Here is a 20,810-nt window from a genome sequence, read left to right as displayed (position 1 = left end):
AATGTGTTATATAGCTTCTTCAACAGAGATAAATTTTCATAGCAGATATTTTCAGGAAAAAAAACCCGTTGCATGAACTCTTCATTTATATGATGGATATGTCCTGTTCTTAGTTTGCAACATTGTAATTTGTAAGGAATTTTAAAAGCTGCATGCCTCCAGATGAGCAAAAAAAAATCAATAACAATAACAACTTGCGAATAAATTTGTTAAGATTTTAGGAAAAGTTAAAAGATTCAAGATTTAAGTAATGGTTGACTTTTTAGTAATTAACAAAATATGGATTTAGATATGCATAACTAACACAGTAGAGGATATATTTGGATATTTTGATCTCATTTTGGTAATTCACATAGGTTATGAGTTGTTTTTTGTAAATTGCTTCCTTTTGGTTACTTCACAATATAACTTGTTAATACACTTACAACATTTTCATTAAAATAAGCTTGAATCTGGAGGCGTGCTGCATTAACAACTATATATTTTTAGCAAACCTTGCCTTATACTTGTATCATAGTCTTGTAAAAAGTTTCACTATTATTTAATAAACTGTACTTAATTGGTTGCAAACTTTTGTATTGTTTTCAGGTGTTTTTCCGTGCCGGTGCATTGAACCGACTGGAATCATCACGTGACGATCGTGTGACAGGGAGGATAACTGCGTTCCAGGCATACTGTAGGGGTTATATTGCCAGGAAAAAGTTAGAAAAATTAAGGGTATGTTCTTAAATATATTAATTCTTCTTTGTCTTTGTTAATTGGATTGATTGGAAAAAATCTTTTACATATAAATTAAGTCCAGGAATTAAAAAATACATGTGTCAAATGGTTATTCAAAGAAATTTAAATGCCCGAAATTAATTTATTAATTAATAAACAAGAGTATTTATTATAGAACATGTTTTGATGGGGTGGGTCTGGTGCAAGGTATTATTTTAAGTTGTTTAAAGTTAAAAAAAAAATTGACTTTGTAATTCAATATAGAATTAGTTTATATTCAGATTAATAGAAATTCTTGTGTAAATGATTGCTTCCAGTTTTAAACATGATAATGATAATTGTACAATTAATGTGATTTAACTATTTCAATCTTGCTGCAGTTTTTTTCTGCCAATGAAGGATGTAAGATATAAATGCAGGTGTAATGATGCATTAATTTGTGTTGATATTATTCCAGGTGCAACACGTGGCCATCAGCTGTATACAGAAGAACGTACGCAAGCACTACCAGATCCGAGACTGGGCCTGGTGGAAGTTGTATGTCAAGGTCAAACCGTTACTAAATGTGCACAGGACCGAGGAAGAGTTGCATGAAAAAGAGGTAAATTTTATTGTTATTGAATATAAACATTTCCTCATTTAATAAAAGTTTGAACAATAATTGGTTATTAATATTTTTTCATGTACGTAATGTACATGTTTATTTAGTGAGTGTCTTTTAAGATATGTTGGATTTAACCATATATAAAGATTTTTAAAAAATATACAAGGCTATTTTCCATTAATAATTTGTACACTTATTATGATATTTTCACCATGTTTTGGCTTGTTTAAATAGATTGGTATTATTGAAAAGATTCTGAGACAGGATTTAGAATTTTTTAATAATTTTATCACAATAAAAACATAAAATATTGACACACTGATAGGTATATGTAACTTGTAACACTTTGATGACATAAGAACTATACTGTGATAGTTTTACAGACAAGATGGTCAGCAGGTACTTTACTGATCATTATCTACATTAAATGACAGGTAATTATTATCTGGACTGTGATTAATGTGTTAAAATTGACCAGACTGACCACTGTCCTTGACAATGAAAAAAACATATAATAATTATATATTATTGTATACAATGACTTAGAAGACAAGTACTGGACACTAAGGTTAACAGATTTATTGTCCCTTTGGCAGGGAAAGGATATCTTTAGTGGTGGGCTAAATAATTCAAATACAGTGTTGTTTTTTGGTGTGAAAAATGCCTTAAAAAGTTGGATTAAATTGTAGTGAATTCTATGTATGGAATAAAATTTCTGTTTATTACATGAAAAAGCATCAGTTCTGAAAAAGCGAGTAAAGTGGAATAAGGGTTGTCTTGAAATTAAATGGACGTTTATGTAAGATGAAAATTAGTTTGCATCCTCAAACGGTAGCAAAATATAATAAAATGTAATTAAATCTTGATTGAAGAAAGATATTGTTAATGTTTAAATAACCGTTTATTGTTGTGTGTGAAATATTTCCCCAAAAATGTAGAGATGTTTTTGAGTAAGAAATGCATTTTACACAAAGAAAATGATTCACTTAAAAGATCTGTGTTTGCATGATGTACCAAGAAAAGCAAAAAAGGCAAAAGCAAAATTACATTTTATTAACAATTGTTGCACTATAGTAATGAAGAAAAAAAAGTTGAATAAGATTAGTTAACATCATAAGAATCGTTAGTCCGTAGGGGATTTACAATAAATAAAAAAAAGTTTTTGTACATTAAGTACTGATACATAGCCTTTGTAACTTATATGTAGGCTGTAACTTTAACGAGAAGTGAAGATGGTGTTTAATTATGTATACATACTGCTAAACTGTTGTATTGTCTTCATGGTGAATAGCTAGTTAAATCATTCTAGCATTTTACCTTTAAATTACCATTATTTCACTGCACTGACCTTAGTAAGGTGACAGTTAAATAAATGGACACAGTTGGTCAAGGGTAAACAAAATGTAGTTGGTTTCTGTTCAATGAAAATGAAATTTAAGGAAGAATACAGGCAAGAAATAGAAAAATGTGCATTTATAGTAATCTTTCAGGAAAAAGATTTATCACACACCCGTGCCGATTTTGCGACTCCGTAAAAATGGTATTGCACGGCCGTGCATATATTTTGACGTGACGTCATTAGCGTTATACAAACATAGTGTAAAGACGCGCTAAATGTTAGCGTTATACTATAGGCGCGTCAATGAAAAATGACTTTTATTTCACTTTAAACGGTCTTTATTTTGGGTATATGATAAATAGAATATTAAATTCGTGTAAGTTCATTACTGAATTTATTGCACTCGTTGAATAAAATAATATTATGCTCGCCAGAGGCTCGCATAATATAATTTTATTCAACTCGTGCAATAAATTCAGTATTGAACTTACACTCATTCAATATCCTCTATATATTGTATATCTAGATATATCTGGATAAATGATTCATGTTAGAAAAAAGAAATCTCTGATAATTCTAATTGTTAATTAATTGAGGCATTATTTAAAGACAGGTTAGATAATCAGAGCTGTTCCCAATGACAAAAATTCCCAAGTTTATACCTGAAATTACTATAGTAATTCATTAAATGTTGTGAATGTTCCCCCCTCCCCCCTCCCCAATTTTACATCAAGTTGCAACTATTAATGAAATTCCAAACTGAACAGACCTGTTCCCGAAAATGTGAGAAAATGTAAACACTTAACTTGTCTTCTCAAGTTGATAATAACAAAATATAAAAAGTCATCTATAACTTATAGAGATATTTTTACATTGTCATAGACTGGTATAGGATGTTAACCAAGTTTCAGAATTATTTTAGCCTATTGTTTAGTGGGAGGACGTAAACCAAATATGAGTAACACATTCAACTGTCTTTCTAGAAAACCATATCTGTTAATCACTGATATAATTTCTGTCAAGAGTGTTCAATGTGGAAACTTACTCATGATTTTACCTCTTTCGTTGTAATACTTACTGGATATATGTATGTAATAAAAGAAAGAAAATGGATTCTATTATTTTCTTGCAAAAATAATGTTTCATTGATAAAGTGATTTTTGAATTTTCGGTGGAGTTATTGAATTTTTCGTTGTGCATTTGGTGAAATCATACCAGTAAGAGAGCAGCTTTCCTGGTAAATTTTGATATCATTATGAATTAAGAATAAGGAGAAAAAATGTGCTTTAAATATTTGAGGTTTTTTAATATGATTCTGTTGGCTGTTTGTTATTTTGGATTTTGGGATCTGGGAAGGGTTGGGTTGAAGAAGTAAATGAAGTAGAGTATACAGAAGTATGAAACAACGGTTGGAAAAAAATAAATTGCCTTGAAAATGTCAAAGAAAATTTGAAAATTACATGGGAAATTTACTCTGAATTATGATAAAATGGAAAAAAAGGGTGTTAAAAATGTTTCAAAGACAATGTAGCTTCATTATACTTTAGTTTATTTAGTGTATTAGATACATGAGGTGATAAAAATGATTTTTTTAAAGAATATGCCCTGAGAATATATTATTAAAGATGAAAAGATTAAGATGAAGGAAAGTGAAATGTGATGAAAATAAAATTTCTGAAATAAAGAGATGATAATGTCTTTACTTGACAAGATAAAAATGAAGTACCTTTCATTAGAAATAGGCCAGAAGTAAATTATTATTTTAATTTGCCTTTTTTGAAAAAGAAAAAAGGGCAGAAGTAATATTTAGGTAATTGATCATAGAATTTTTCTTCATAAATTCTTACCACATAAGTCAGTTTAAACAAATTATTGATTTTTGAACTTTGGGTGATGCTTTTCAGTAATTCCCTTTTACTCTGACACCACAAGTATTTTTTTCTCCAGCATCTTTCTTAACTTAAAAAGTATAGAAAACAATTTTCATTGTGATGGGACCGAGAATTTTCATTTCACGGCCTTGCATGTTGTATTTATGTGATAGCAGTTGTTTTTGAAATATTTGATCGGCAGATGTTTGTAAGATAGTGTCAAATGATGTGTGATATTATTGCGTATTATCAGAGCACGAGATGCACGTGCAGCGTGCATTTCTCTCTTATCACAAAATGTCTGTCTCAATAAAAGGAATGCTACAGAGTTGATGTTAAGAGTGTTTGTTTGTTGATTTTTTTGTAAGATATATCAGGAATGACATCAAGAAAAAAGTGATGGTAACATAGTTTGTGGTGCTGGAATGCTCAAAGATTGTAGGATTCTAACCTTGGAAATCCATTTTTCATAATATTTTACTGATTGACACCAGTTTGTTCTCTGCAGTATTATTGAATGATGGTTTTTAGTTTGAAATTTTGTTGTTGTTGTTTTAAATGGTTTTCAGACCATGAAATACTCTGAGTTTGGTTTTTTATAGTACAATTGAGTAGATATTGAATGGGATTCTATAGACGAAATAGTTTATAATGATAATATGAGGTGCACTTTTTACAAAAAGAAAAACTATCATAGTTATTATAGGAAGTTTTTGCCCTTTTTCCCCAGAGAGAAAGTATTTATAAGCATTTAATGATCACATGGTAATTGCATATGTATATATAATTAGCTGATGGTACTGTTTTATCAATTACTGTAAGTTACTTTGCAGTAATAAACTATTTATCAAAATAACATAGAATTAACTGTGTTGACATAACTTCTCTTTAACACTGCCAAATTTATATAATGAATCTTTTCCAGCTTTTAATTTCGAATCATGCATTGTTAATTCAAGGGGTGTAATTGGTGAATTAAATACATTTGTACTAAAATGATCAACTTGATTCCAGTAAAAATGTCTTCTGTTTGGCCTGCATGTTTGTGCAGGCTAGGTCTTGAGTCTCTTGAAAATAACCATTGGTATAGGCTAAGTTAACATCATAAGAGTTACAATAATCTAAATGAGCCGCGTCATGACAAAACCAACATAATGGGTTTGCGACCAGCATGGATCCAGACCAGCCTGCGCATCCGCAAGTAGAGAAACTGATAGCAAACAGTATGGATTCTGATCAGACTGCGCAGATGCGCAGGCTGGTCTGGATCCATGCTGGTCCCAAACGCACTATGTTGGTTTTGTTGTAATGGTCTGCACATCTGTGTTTATCCAAATATCTTGTCAAATATTCAGTATTTTAAACAAATCTGTTCAGATATTTCAGATGATAGAACATGTGTCATAAATGGTGTAAGGGGTGTAGAAAATAAACAGTTTATATAGCTGGGGACATATGGCAGGGATGTTTTTTTGTTGTTTCCAGGATTGATAGGAGATTTGTTTATACTAACAGGGCTTCTGGACATTTATATTATCATAAAAAATAAGCTATTATATACATGTATGCTAGTTTTGGTAAATGAAGTCAGGCCTCATATTTATTTAGTTTCCAACTTGTGCTATACAGTGAAAGTTTCATTTAGACAGTGTTGTTGTTGTTTTATCAGGTGAACTTGAATTTCATGTATTTCATCATTCATGTAATATTGGTTAAACTAAGTTACAGAGCATACCTTAAAGTCAGTTGTTAAGGGTCATGTTAGGTGTCAGTGATAAAGGAGGAACTGTTTAAAATGATCAAATAGGAAGTAAACAATATGCTGAATTATTTCCTTAATTTCTGAATCAGAAGATAACATATTTAAGATACACCTGATAAAAGAAAAAATACTCAGATTTAAGTCATATTGTAATGTGTACTGATGTTGAGTTCTCGAATATTAAACAGGACTAATTAGTAATATATACATGTATACTAATAATACTTGTTAATTTTAGATGTTCACAATACATGTACAATGTACATTAGGGAATATTGGAATCAGAAGTGATCTTTAAAGACAAGTTTTATAATTTCAGTCCAATATTTACCACAATGTTCAAGATGAAGAGAGATATTTAATTATAAACATTTTGATAAAATGATTGGCAGAATCTTAATGATATTTTAGACATTTGTTCAAATATGATAAAACCTTAAACAAGACATATCTACATGTATACATACACAATAAAAGTTGGAACTAGAAAACTTGAAAACCAAGAATATTTATACATATATTCAAAAAGGCCAATAACAAAGACAGTCGTTCACAAACAATAGAAATCAGACAGTAAAATACTAACAAAGTATTCTTAGTATTTGGATATATATCAAGAATTAAAAAACAAAACAAAACAATCTAATTTACCAGACATTGAAACGACAGACAGTGTAAGTAAAGCTGACATTAATAAAACAATCGAGACATTGGGAAAAAAAAACCTAACTTGCAAGGACGCCAAGATGACGAGCCGTATGAAGTGTTACAGTTACATATACCGTCAGACACAGGCACCGTGCGTCAACTGTGCCACTAGACAAACTGACAATGTGTGTTCTAAATGTTCTAATCTACAGCTTGAGCTAGAACAGATGAAAACAAAGTTGGACAGGATTGAAAAGGAGAGAAATGATTATAAACAACAGATGGATAAACTTGAAAATCGGGTAAGTGTCATGTTGTTGTGTGACTTTATTTCATTGAAATTTTTAGCTTTTACCCTCCCTGAATTTATGATTATCAATATTACATGTTATCAATATTACATACCATCAGTATCACATTAACAAATTTAAACTGTGCTATTTATAATGTATAAATATAGATGCATACAGTAGATGTACGCTGAACTCATGTAAAGGACAGGCTCTGTGTTGAATTTAGAATTGGTTATAGTTTAAATTGTTACACTATCAAAATATTTCTACATGTTATGTATTACAGGTGGTGGAGCTACAAGCAGATTTGGTGGAGGAGAACACAACTGCTACACAAGCGTCAGAGATGCTGGAAACAGAAAGTGCTGAGAGAATGAGATTGGAGAAGGAACTGAAAGATGTACAGGTAATAACATTTAGTTTATTTCATAAGTGATGATAGTATACTTTAACTGGCAATGGTTCAACTTAGCTCAAAGCTTTCATTTAAATTATGCTAAAAATAAATAGGGATTAAAAATTATAAAATAGGGATAAAACAAATATTTAAGGAACTTTTGTCTAATCACTGAACCTTAGGTTACAACAACATAAGAAATTATTACAAAGTTTTTCCTAGCTTCAAATCTGGAAAGATTTTTGACCCAAGGATAGTGTGAAAAAGAATGGTTGTGCTATCCTTGTAATTTTTGTCTAGGCCCTGTTGTTGGCTTGACACTTGGCTAAAGTTTTGCAATTTCTTAAGTCACTATAATCATTGGTCATTTTCTTTAAACTTAAACATATAAACATGATAAATTTTCCTTTTGCAGTGTTGAAATTCTGGATTTTTTTTCTTTCATATATATATATATTTGCAGTGAATTCCTGTCTAACTCTTTACTGTTACAGGTTTAATTGTATAATTGTATATTGTAGGGGAAATATAATGCGTTGAAACGTAATCATGACAAGGTTGAAATGGAGATGACACAGATGAGGTTATGGCAAGCTGAGACGATGGATGGTGACCTAGATGATGATGATGTTGATGGTAATGTCTAAAACTTTACTATATAACAAATAGATTATAAATAGATTATACTTTATGCTGGTTTGTCAATCCTTACATTCTTCTATCAGGCCTGTCATTTTTCATAACAAATTCAATTATTGACTGATATCTTTGATATTTGGTGTATTATATCTTCTATACAAGCTTATGCTTGTGTGAAATTTTTGGTTTATTTGGTCAAGGTCAGTGAGGCTAAATACAGATTTTTTTGTACTTTTCCCTGCCAATAAGGTCATGTTTTTAAAGCTTTGTCTTAGGGAACTCAAGGAGCATCTATCAGTTTTAATGACAATATATTTGTATCAGTCTGTATAGGAAAAGATATAAAAAATATATTTAGGTTTGATGGTAGTTTACCTTTAATTTCCTTTGATGAATCTTATAAATATATATATTACTAGCCGATATATACAAAGAGAGATATGAGAGGATAAGAAAGGAGTTGGCATTCACCAGGAAGAAGATGACTCAACAACATGAGGAGGAACTTGAACAAGAGCATAATTCTAAGAAAGCTGTTGAGAAAAGGGTAGGTGGAATAAAACTGTAGAAATTTTTTGACAAAGGATATAATGATGAGTATGTATGGTGTTTTTTGGTTATGGGTGTAGAGGAGGACTGAGAGGGCATTGTAATCTCAGAGAGTGTAAAGATGTTATGACCATGTTGTGATGACCATATGGTTAAGATCTCCTGCTCTTCATGACTATCTATTTGCTTCACACGGGGAATTTAAATTCCTACATGTCAGGAAGATCATGTCATGTCGTGTTAGTTTTTTTGGAAGGTTGTTGGTTCTACTTGGGTTAGGGTATGTTACTGAAATAATGTTTAAAGGAAAACTTCCAGCATGGTTGTCATATGCCATATAGTGTTTCTTAAAGTGTTGAAATTATATTGAGATTCTTTGTAACTGAAAAGTATATATATAAAATATATTCCTTTTTGGCCAAATGTAACGAAAGCTAGAAAAATCTGTTTCCACTGTTTATGCTTGAAATATCTTAATACCAAACATGCAGTACAAAAACTCTGATTTTTCAAATATTATTGACCTTGCTTTAAAAAAAAGACATTCTAATTGCCTGATTTGCATTTTTAAACAACATTATAATCATGAATACATAAATTTCTTTTACAGCTGCACGAGTCCCTAGAGGATATGGAGGACTTGAGACGTCAACTAGCCTCGGCCAAAAAGAAGTCCCAGAAACTGATGTCTGAGATGCAGGACTCTAAATTACATCTAGAGGAACAAATGTCTCGTAACAATGACCTAGAACGAAAACAAAGAAGGTTTGTCAATACACATTGTTAACTATAATTGATCAAAAGATTAATTAGCTGTTTTTACTTTAAGTAGCATGCTACTAGATTCTTGGTGATATTTAGAATATTGATTCTGATTCTAATTACTATCAAAGTAATTATTTATTGTATTACAAACCTGCCATTATAAACAATTTAAAAAAAAGTAGAGGGGTAACTTGATAATGCTTTCAGTAAAAAATAAATCTAATTATTCTATGAAGATAATTTCATTATTATAATTTGAATATATTATGTGTATTTGAAGGTTTGATACAGAATTAAGTAAAGCTCATGAGGAGGCCCGGCAGGAGAAAACTATGAAAGAAAAACTTCAACGAGAAAAAGATACTCTGACGGCTGATAATTATTCTCTGGAAAAGGAAGTTCAGGTAAATAAGATTGTTGTTCTCTATGATTGACTAAAATGTTTTAAACTTTTCTGGGAAATGTGTAACGTTTCATCATAGCTAAAAATATTGATTTCGATATTGGACATTTTAGTTAAAGAAGCTTGTTTTTCAAATCATTAAACTATTATGCGCTTTTATTAATTAAAGTAATTTTTGTTTATTTTGTTTTATACCAAAAAAGATCATGGCTAAAATCAAACTATTTAAAATTGTAGTGCATAACAATAAAATGAATTACAGCAACTTTTGACAGTTTGAATTGATTCTTACTTAAGTATAATTTATAAAAATATTTCATATGTTAATTGTTATTGATGGTAGAAAACTATTATCGTTATCATTATTATCATCATTATTATTATCATCATAGAGATTAAAGGGAGATGTAGAGTCACAGGACGCGAAGTACGAGCGTCTACAGAAAGAGTTAGGTGACACACTGACATCAGCGGGACATAAAGATGAACATGGCATATCAGTATTGAAGAAGGCGAAGGCTGACCTTGAAGCCAAGGTGATAGATCAGGAGGAGGAGCTAGATGATCAGGCGGGGCAAATACAACAATTAGAACAGGTACGTAAAAGTTTGATCAATTAAAATAAGTTGCATTTAGGCTATAGTGAATATTTTCAATACTTTTAATTCATTTAGTTACATGAAACTGACATCACTTTGGAGTTAAACTTCAGTCTGTAACCAGCTTTGATGTGATGTATATGTGAAAATACATATAGAATGATTAAATGAGCTTATTAGAGCATGCAAACCATGTTATATTGACAGGTACTTTTCTGACCATTTTGCCACTGTCAGTTGTAAATTGATATCTGAGTTTCATTATACCATGTGCTTTATTTTTTATCATTCAATGATAAAATGGTTCTGGCACAAGAGATCTCGTTGAAATGTTTGTTTATTTGGTTAGACCGTACGGATGAAGAACAAAATAAGTGACATAGGTGCTTTCTTCATAAAGCTTAAATACATCTTAATTGTACAGTACAAAAAGAAAAATTACATCAGCTTGCAGGGAATAATGCTTAATAAGAACTTGATTCTGTAAATGATGTAGTCAGAATTAAAAGATTATAATTAATGAAACAAGTGCATTTGTTAAAGAACTGTTTGTCATTATTGTGAGATTAAACATGTTTTCAGACAAAGGTGAGGTTAGAGATGAATCTAGAGAAATTACGACAACAGAACATGAAGGATATAGAGGAGAAAGAACAAGAGATGGAAGATCTCAGATATTCTACACAGAAAAAGGTACGTAGTTCTCAGTCAGGGAAAGCACAGTATATGAAGAGTAATAAGGTTACAAAAATGCTCTGAATTATGTTGAAATGTCAAGGTGTGATAGTTTATTGGCTATCTGTGAAACATATGGGGGAAACGTGGCATTAGATTTTACAATAGCTGTAATTAAAGCAGGATATATTTGACAGAAGCTTTACTTTTAATGTAGACAGGTCATCATTTTAATACTTTTTTTAACCACATTTGCTTCAGAATTATATCTACTTTACTTAATTTGATCAAAATCATATTCTTTGAGCTTACAATATACAGTCTAAAATGTTTGCATTATATATTGGTTTCACTAATTTGTTTCTCTGAACATATTATTAAATTTCACTAAAAGGTAAAGCTAAAGTTTGTACATAAATAGAGGATATTTGTTTAGTTCAGTGTAAGATCGGAATATATTTCACCGAGTGAGCACCAAAAGGTATATTTCACGAGTGGCGCAGCCACGAGTGAAATATGAACTTTTGGTGTTCACAAGGTAAAATATATTTCAATCTTACACTAAACTAAACAAATTTTCTTTTTATTACATGCAAAGAAACGTTTTAAAAAGACATTAAATCTAATACTAAATGAAAAGCGCGCCAAATAATAATGCAACGTGACGTCATTTACGACGTCACGTCATTAAGTTGGTACCCAGTACTGTGCACGCTGGTATTTCATTGAAACAACGTAAGGGGCTTAAATTCAAAACAGTGAAATTATCAAAGTGGTAATTTCACTGTTTCAAACAGTGAAATTACCAGTTTTATATCACTGATATATTTCTATAAACCACCGAAAAGCATGTAATAAATCTTTATTACTAATAAAACAGAAGTCAATGAGTGCTTAACAATAAGACAGTGTATACCTTAGAAGTCAAATGAATTGCACAAGATTTTCCTCAATACTTGTCAATGATCGGTAATTTCCTTATTCTCATACTTATAGATAAAATATTTCTATTTGTTGTAGTATGAGTGGTAATTTTCTTATTCTCTTATTTATAAATAAAATATTTTTGTTTGTTGTAGTTAAAACAGATGGAATCACAGATGGAAGAGGAATATGAGGAGAGAAAGATGATGGTACAGAAGAACCGAGATCTCGAGCAGAGGTTACAGGATCTACAAGGACAGGCAGCTCAGAGAGATAAAGGTATGGTATAAAGACTTTGTACAGTCCCTAAAAATGTTGCAGTTTTCTAGCTCACTTTCTTTTTTACCTCTTAACCTGCATGGACTGAAAGTGATTGAATTTTGCCACAAGTATAGAGCCAGGCTAGCATGCACATTGGTGCAGTTAAACCAGACTATATACTGCTGGTTACTCAATTCTTATATTTTGATAAACTTTTGAATGGACTGTTCCAAATTTGAAGCAGGGCAAAACCATAACACAAATTCAGCAGGTTTAGGATAAAACATTAAGACTATTTCATCTTACCATATACTGTAGCTTAGTTTATATAATGGACTTTTCCTGATTTGAATGGTATGAGGATGACAGTGTAAAAAAGCTGAAATTGAGTAGTTAATAGTTAACATTCTGGATAGGGAGGTTGGCCATTCTTCCACTACTTGTAAAGTTGTTATTTTGTTGGTTTCACTGAAAACTTGCAATAAAAAAAAGTAAAAGGAAACAAGGAGTGCCCGGCCACCTGTATCAAAAGAAATAATGATATTAGGAAAATAAATTAGTGATTTTAGTTCAAACAAAAACTTGCAAAGATGTAATTATATTTTACCAATATTATGTTTAAGGTATTTTATTTGATTTTAGGTGCAGAGAAGCGGTTACGTAAAGATTTACGGAAAACAAAAGCTTTGCTCAAAGATGCTGAGGCAGTGTTACATAAACAGAGAAGTGGAGAAGGTTCTAAGGCACAAGTTAGACAACTCAGGAATCAAGTATGTTAACATACTTTAAGGGTTTTACTTAAAATACTTATTATGAATAAATTATTAGATCTTTTCTTGTATTTGTTTGATATTTTTCCTATTTTTGAAAAAATGTAAGATCTGAGTGGTAAACAGTAAAATAAAGATGATTTAGATCAAGGTGGTTCTAGAGACCACTATACCTGAAAAGGTTACTTTAAAGTATTAGAATCCCAAAAGGGATGTAGGACTCATTCATTAGATATTATCCAGCTATCTTATGCACGGTCAGTGCTTCCACTCGAGTGGTTCCTTGAGGAACACCTAAGGTATCATTGTCTACTTCAGTAAAGCAGGATAGTCGCCATTTGACATTTGTAATGTTAGTGCACCTTAAAAACAAACAAATCATAGAAAAAGTTCCAAAGTTAGAATTGTAAAGTTGCAGTATTGTCATAATTGTCTCAAAAAAGTAATGCTTGAAACGCATGTAAATATATAAAACTTATAACATATTCACTATGATATTTCAGTTAGAGGACTTAGAATTTTCTTCAGCAAGTGCTGTAAAAGCAAAGAAGACCATGGAGCTAGAGCTGGCAGATCTTCAACAGCAACTTGATGAACTCTTTAAATCTAAACAAGAGGTATAAAGTTACCAGAATATTTTGACAGACACTCCTGTTGCCATTTTGTCTTTCTGCCAATTTTGCTGTCAAATTTTATTACCATTTCTCTAAGCACTTTTGCCAGTAACATCAGATATTTGAATTGTTGGTACTTTTCACGGTCCTCTACTCCTGAGGAAAGTTACAGCTCATTTTTGGCTAAAAATAGATTTCCTTATTTTGCCTCATTGTATGCCTTACCGTAATGCTTTTAGCTTTGTCAAAGCATTTTCAAGGTCATTTATGAATGGTTCAGATATTCTTGTTGTAAGTCATTTATGTTGTAATTAATCTAAAGTTACAAGTGTTTAATACCATCTCTTGTAATAAAAGAGTTGTAAGTACTTTTTTCAAGCTCTTAGTAATTGAATTTTACTTTACAATGATGCATGTTGTTTTAAAAAAGGGAAACTGTGATTCTCTTTCCTTATAAATGATTTTTTTCCGATAGATTTAATCATTTTAAGACTTATTATTGTAAATGGCGAGGTAAAAATTTGTTTGTTAAATAATATACGTTTTTAAGTTCAACTGATTTTTGTTTACCTGGGAGTTACTTTCATTGTGTTCATGAAGGCATAAAGTTACAATTGTAAAAATAATTTAATTTGTTGACTGGTTTACAGATTGAGAACAGGAGTATGACATTATTACGGGAGAAGACAGAGATCCAGTCACAATTAGAGGAGAATGAGGAAGATATGGCAGATATTATGAAGAAATACAAGGCAGTGGTACAGCAGCAGACGGTCGATCAAATTAAAATGAACGATCAGCTGGCTCAGATAGAAGAACTCACTATAGATAGAGATAAACTTAGATCAGAGGTAGGTTTGAAATACTAATGGCAATAAGAAATTGTCCTTAGAGCCTCCCATACCAATACAACAAGGCTATGTATTTTTGGCTACTTGATTAAAGTACTTTGACATTTATAGACCTTATATTAACAAGGGTCTGTTTTAAATACAATACAGGACATGCTTATTAATCCTTACCATGTTGAAATATTGCATGAACTTGTCCATCTTTCAATTTGGAAAAATTCATTGATCATTTTTAGGGAATTTACAAAATACGTACTGACTGAATAGCAAACAGTGCAGGCTATTATCAGATGACATGTACGAGGGCTGTTCAAAAAGTTCGTGGACTGCGGCTCTACTGTTCACATCTTTTAATTTGCGTAATTGATTTTACAAGAGACATATATGAAAATATGTCCTTTATATACAGTGAAAAAATCAATCCAATATGTTTACAAATAACAATTCTGTGACAGTAACAAATCACAAGGGGTGCACAATCCGGCGCACGCTGATGATGAAACAAAATGACGTTCGTGACGTCGCAATATAAATTAAACATTTTACCAGCCTCATTGTTTCTGAAAGTACTCTGTTTAGTGTTCAATATCTGCGGATCATATACCAAAACCAAATTTCTGTTTGTGATGATGACCCGAGATATAAAGTGGTTCATCTTTTCGCTCAGTTCTCCGTATAAAGGTCCGAGTGCAGCATACTTTCCGCTCTTTATCGGGATTTTTGAGTAATTTAGACACTAAACGGACAGTGTTATTAAGTTAATTCAATTGTTGATTGATAGTATCAATTAAAAACCGCCCTCGTCCGATCTTTAAACAATATGATTATCAATGATAAAAAAAATATTTTATCAACTGACAATTATTCTATGCGGTAAATCTACTGAACACCGGCTAGCATTAATTATCAAACGGACCAGGGTAAATACACGTAATACAAATAATAACTACAATTATTTATTGTAAATACGCATATATCCTGATGAATGAAATAAAATATTATTTTAATTAAAATAAATTGTTTTGTCAGAATTGAACGCATAGACCCGATGCAGTTATTAAACATGTCGGACATCTCGCAAAACTTTCATAATGTCTGAATTTCTGTAGATCTTTTGCAATTGACGTTACAAACGTCCCAACAATTTGCCGCTAAAAATTATCCGTCGCCCTTTCTGTCTGTGAGCATGTATTTACCGTATTTGAATCGCTTGCGCGACCTTAAACCAAGAAACTTTCTCGCCAACTCATTGTTCTTCGTTAATTTAATCACCTCATAAAAATATAAAAATGTATCCCACATTTATTGGTAAATATTTCCGAAAGAGCGAAATTCTAGTTTTTAAACAGGCTTTATACTTCCCAACTTACCCGTCTGTCCACTGCTGCTCAAAACCTGTTTGTTCAGCTATTCAACGTCCAAACGACGCCAAATTTCTTATTTATGTCACTTAAATATTAATAGATGAATACTTGTATTTAACTTCATAAAACTATCATTCAGTTTGTTTCAACATTTGTTTATATTTAAACATTATATGAAAATTTCGGCGTGCGCCGATGTTGCGTTGCCATGGTTATTAAAGTGCACATAACTCGTAAAGGAAATAAAAGTTAACAATAAAAGTAAATCTTACTTTTGGAAATAAAGACACTCTTTCGATTCATATCCACTAAGGGTGTTTTTACGAACCAAGTAAAAAATGACAGCAAAAATCCACGAACTTTTTGAACATACCTCGTATGTGCAGGCTGATCATGGTTTGTCCTTGGCAACATGGGTTGATTCATTTGTCTCCAAGATTTTCAAATTCAGCAGTGAAAGAGTTATAATATGATTTAGATAAACTCCAAAGTTGGGAGTATTTTAAGATGATACATGAAATTGAGTAGAAATGCTTATATGAAATATGATACATTTGCTTGATTTAATGATTACCATATTGGTATAATGGATGTTTTCATGCTTTGAATTTGCAATATACTTGATATTACTTCATCAAAATTAAATGTGCTTTTCATATATTTTTCTTTTGTCTTTCATGTTTGTATTTTACCTTCATCACTTGAGAATGTAATTATTGTCTATTTCCGTATTTGTTTACAAACAATGGGCAAACTAATTTAAATTTCATACAAATATATTATGTATTTTAGGTGAATGATTTGAAAGAAAGAATTCACACGTATGAAGAGAGTAGTGTGGATAAAACAGTTGTACAGAGATTAGAGAATAAAATAAGAGATCTAGAGGCCAGACTTGATCTAGAGACCACAAACAAACATAGATTAGAGGTAAATACAGATATTTTAAATATCCTTGACCCTCAAATTTATGTAAATTCTGTAGAACTTTGTGATTTACACTTAGATTTGTTAAATGATTTATGCACAGATTTGATTAATAAACAATGACATGTTGAATAACACGATTTGGCTGAAGTGAATATGATTTTAACTAAAAATAACTTTTAAAAGGTTTTTTTCAATGATGAGATTTGCTATAACTATGTAAATTCAAATTGTAGATGGATTTTTGTTAAATATAGATAAAAAATATCTCAAATTAAATGAGTTAAATTTTGCAATATAAATACATATGTACTACTATAAAATGATTTATTTGAAAATAAAGGTTACCACATATGACTGAGCGCTATACTCTTACAGAGGAAGGACAATTTCAGTTAGATTTGCTGGAGATATTTTGTTAAATAAAATTTTTATAGAATAAAATAAAAATGTTAATTTACTTCTAGTCTTTGTAAGTCTTAAAATTCCTTGTTTGGTGTGAAAATATATTGATGTTGACACCATATGTAATTTAATTATAAGTATTGGAGTATTTGTTTGTAACTTTTCTGCTGACAGAAACAAATCGCAAACACAATTTTTTCATGTTGTTTATGAAGGTCCAAGTGAACAGAATGAAGGAGCAGGCAGACAGATTTTCAGAAGAGAAGGAACAATTGACGTCTGCTAAATCCCAGGCAGAAGAGAATATTAAAAAAGTTCAGAGAAACTTACGAGATTTGAGAGAAGAGTTCTCAGATGTTCAAAAGAGAGAATTAGAGATGGCTCATAAATTTAAAGAAAATGTGAGTGATTTCGTAAATTATAATGAGTTGAACTATGGTACACAATTAGTATATACCTATTTTCTCCATCTTAGCTATCTTGAAGGCTTAAGTTGATTTCTTGGGTAAAAAGATGAACTAGCGAAATCTGTATAGGGAATAGACTTACTTTTCTTTCAAACAAGACTTCCATTAGTGAAATTTGGGAGTCATATACTCCTTGATTTGTTTTGTGATTTCCAACATGTCATGGTTTTCTTTCTTTACCTATATAATGTAACATCCAATGGCAGAAAATTTGCAGTCTCTGACTTCCAAATTTTGAAACTTAATGGAAACCTTGTTCAGATATTTCTGCAAGATAAGTTTAATAGACAGAAATATAGAAGATATTAGATTACAGATAAGGCTACTTATATTTGGAAGACAGATATCTTTGTTATAGTTTATAGTTATTTTAAATCCTTCCCAAAATCTTTCTCCAGAGCATACAGTGGATGAAGAGGACAAAAGATGCAAAAAGTAGCCCTTACTGCAGTAGTGACGCAGTAGAAATAAAGTTATTAATTCTGAAAAATCGCACATAACTTGTAAATTATTACTTGAATCTTGAATATTTCTCTTTTCCTAATATCTTAGTACATTTTTCTCAAGTTTGAATTTATTGAAATATTTGCTCATCTGGAGGCATGCAGCTTTAAACGTACTTACCATTTTACAAAGCACTTTTGTTTATTGACTTGAATCATTTTGGATATTTGGCTTGGTGATTCTTTACAACTTCTTCCCTTTGGTTATGTTTCATGTGGATTGGGTCATGGAAGCTACATCCTGGGTTTAAGTGATTATAATATTGAATATGTATATATTTTTCAGTGTGATTATAACATTGAATATGTATATATTTTTCAGGAAAACAAGGTAGCAGAATTGGAGGGTGATTTCGAGCAAAACCAGTCTGACCTCAAACTTGCCTTCAAGAGAATAGCTGACCTTCAAGCAGCCCTTGAGGAAGGTCTTGACAGTGATGATGACTTTTCTGATAGGTAGGTCAAGGTCATGTTCTATACTAGGGTAAAGGTCATTTATATCAATTACAGGGGTCACCTTAAGAAAATAGTAATAATTATCATAAAAGTAGGTCATGGTCATGTGTCATAACGTCAATATAATAAAATATCTTGTTAAAGTCAAGGTTAATTAATTGTGTTGTTTCTATAAATAGAAAGATAAGGGAAAAGCTTTTTTGACTTAATCAAGGTCATTTAAGAATGATTTAAAATTTACTTTATAGTCTGGTTTTATTTTCAGGGTTTAAATTAAGCTATTGAAAATTATTATAGATGTGTTTTATGTGTTCATAATTTTGTTCCAAGATGAAAAACTTGTTCTCAATTTGAATTTTTTAAACTTTAAATCAGAAGTCAATTTTGATTTGCAATGAAATGAACAAAAGGCTTTAGTTTTATTTTTGAAAAAACAATCTATCCAGTGAAACTGAAGGCAAAAGTGATAGTGTAAATAAAGAAGGTATTAGAGTATAGCTGAGTAAATTATAATTTTAGAACAATAATGCTTCCTTTAAGGATTCTTAGAATAGATTTTAATTCCTATAAAAAATTTAAGTACTAAATTAAAAATAAAAATTTAATAATTTATTTCTTTGCATCGCATGGAGTTGTTTTTTTAACCTAATAGTGTGTGTTTTATGTGTTTGTAGAGTTTTTACCATGTAATTAATTATCTTACCAATCACTTGCATTTATTCATTTATTTCTTGTCACCATTTTTGATAAATATACATACACATGGTAGTATATATTGTTATTTATATATATCGTATTTGTCCAAGCTAAATGTATCTGGAATCCTGTAGTTGCTAACACAGTATCATCGTCATTCAGTCTCATTCATCAACAAAATTATGAATTATTTAAGAACTTCTTTATATGATATTGTGCATTCTTTTTGCAAATCTGCGATTTATCAGATTTCTTAATCAGTGATTTAGGAACAATTCAAAGAATTTGCTGGTTGATTTCAAACTTCTTTTGAAAGTGTCGACTAATCAGAATCAACACACAGATTTCAGTTCGCAAGAATTCAAATTAAGGATTACGGCATATCTGGAAAAATATAAGTATCTCATAAAAAACGAGAGTTATCTCTTTTAAATCATTACCCATGAGAAATATGAAATATATTGGTCATACAAAGGGTACAATTTACAACCAGTTTGCAGGAGTATATCAACACTATCCATGCACATAGTTGGAAAAACTGTAAAATTATATCTCCTATCTCTGCCTGTATGCAAGAATCTTAATTTATATCATACAAATTTAGGAATGTGAAAGTTTTGCTAGGTTTGTATATGTTTTTGTTATTTGTGTTTTGTATGTTACGTGTATAGAAGCCATTTTGTTTTTGTCTCGTTTCCAGTGATGTAGAGGATGAGGATTCTGGGTCGGATATTGACACTTTTTTAGCGAAACATAAACGCTCGCCTTTAGGTGCCCGACGGAGAAGTTTAGAGAGTGATACACGATCGTCAAGGTTGAACTCGGCATCAAGTGGCCTCACAGACACACCTTCTAGTCCTAGATTAACCAATAGTATAGAACATAGTACGTATCAAAGGAACATGTAGTGAAGAAATGCATTATGGGTTAAAATCACTCGGAGTGTGAAATGATTTTTCCCGGAGTTATCTTTTGATTCAACTTTATTTCACTATGTTCATGACTTTTTCCATCCTTGCTTTCTCAAATACTCAGGCTGGTTGAATTTGTTAAGTTCCTCACAGAATGGATTGAAAAGTGTACCAGATTGGATTCTATTTAATTTCTTTCTCTTTCTCTAAATGCTTACTTTTTAATTTGCAGATCTTCCTTTTTCAACAGACCTTATTAATTTTATAAAGACATTGATTTCTTTCTTTTTTAGCATTTTACCTCTTGGAGTGTCGACCTTTGTAAACCTTTTTGTTAAGGCTCATTTTCTCAGAAATTAAGTTGTAAATTTAAACTTAACATACATGTTCACTGTCA

At 30.9% G+C, this 20,810-nt stretch overlaps 1 protein-coding gene across 1 annotated transcript in view; it reads left to right on the top strand.

Annotated features, from left to right (window-relative positions):
- The window catches only part of LOC132730523 (unconventional myosin-XVIIIa-like), a gene marked incomplete at its 3' end in the record, with an annotated part of 48,541 nt that extends 28,154 nt beyond the window's left edge, over positions 1-20,387 (top strand). The window contains 18 exon segments of the mRNA XM_060716477.1: positions 589-717; positions 1,178-1,321; positions 7,157-7,246; positions 7,524-7,643; positions 8,156-8,270; positions 8,693-8,820; positions 9,433-9,587; positions 9,868-9,991; positions 10,383-10,586; positions 11,172-11,282; positions 12,344-12,467; positions 13,092-13,219; positions 13,723-13,836; positions 14,484-14,684; positions 16,841-16,978; positions 17,596-17,781; positions 18,673-18,806; positions 20,203-20,387. Of these exon segments, the coding sequence (XP_060572460.1) occupies positions 589-717; positions 1,178-1,321; positions 7,157-7,246; positions 7,524-7,643; positions 8,156-8,270; positions 8,693-8,820; positions 9,433-9,587; positions 9,868-9,991; positions 10,383-10,586; positions 11,172-11,282; positions 12,344-12,467; positions 13,092-13,219; positions 13,723-13,836; positions 14,484-14,684; positions 16,841-16,978; positions 17,596-17,781; positions 18,673-18,806; positions 20,203-20,387 (2,530 nt within the window).
- Between the last annotated feature and the right edge of the window lie 423 nt (positions 20,388-20,810).

The sequence above is a fragment of the Ruditapes philippinarum genome, unplaced genomic scaffold (assembly GCF_026571515.1).
Source record: "Ruditapes philippinarum isolate M1 unplaced genomic scaffold, ASM2657151v2 ctg4257_1_1_1_1, whole genome shotgun sequence".
Taxonomy (NCBI): domain Eukaryota; kingdom Metazoa; phylum Mollusca; class Bivalvia; order Venerida; family Veneridae; genus Ruditapes; species Ruditapes philippinarum.
This window is presented reverse-complemented; position numbering and strand designations above follow the sequence as displayed.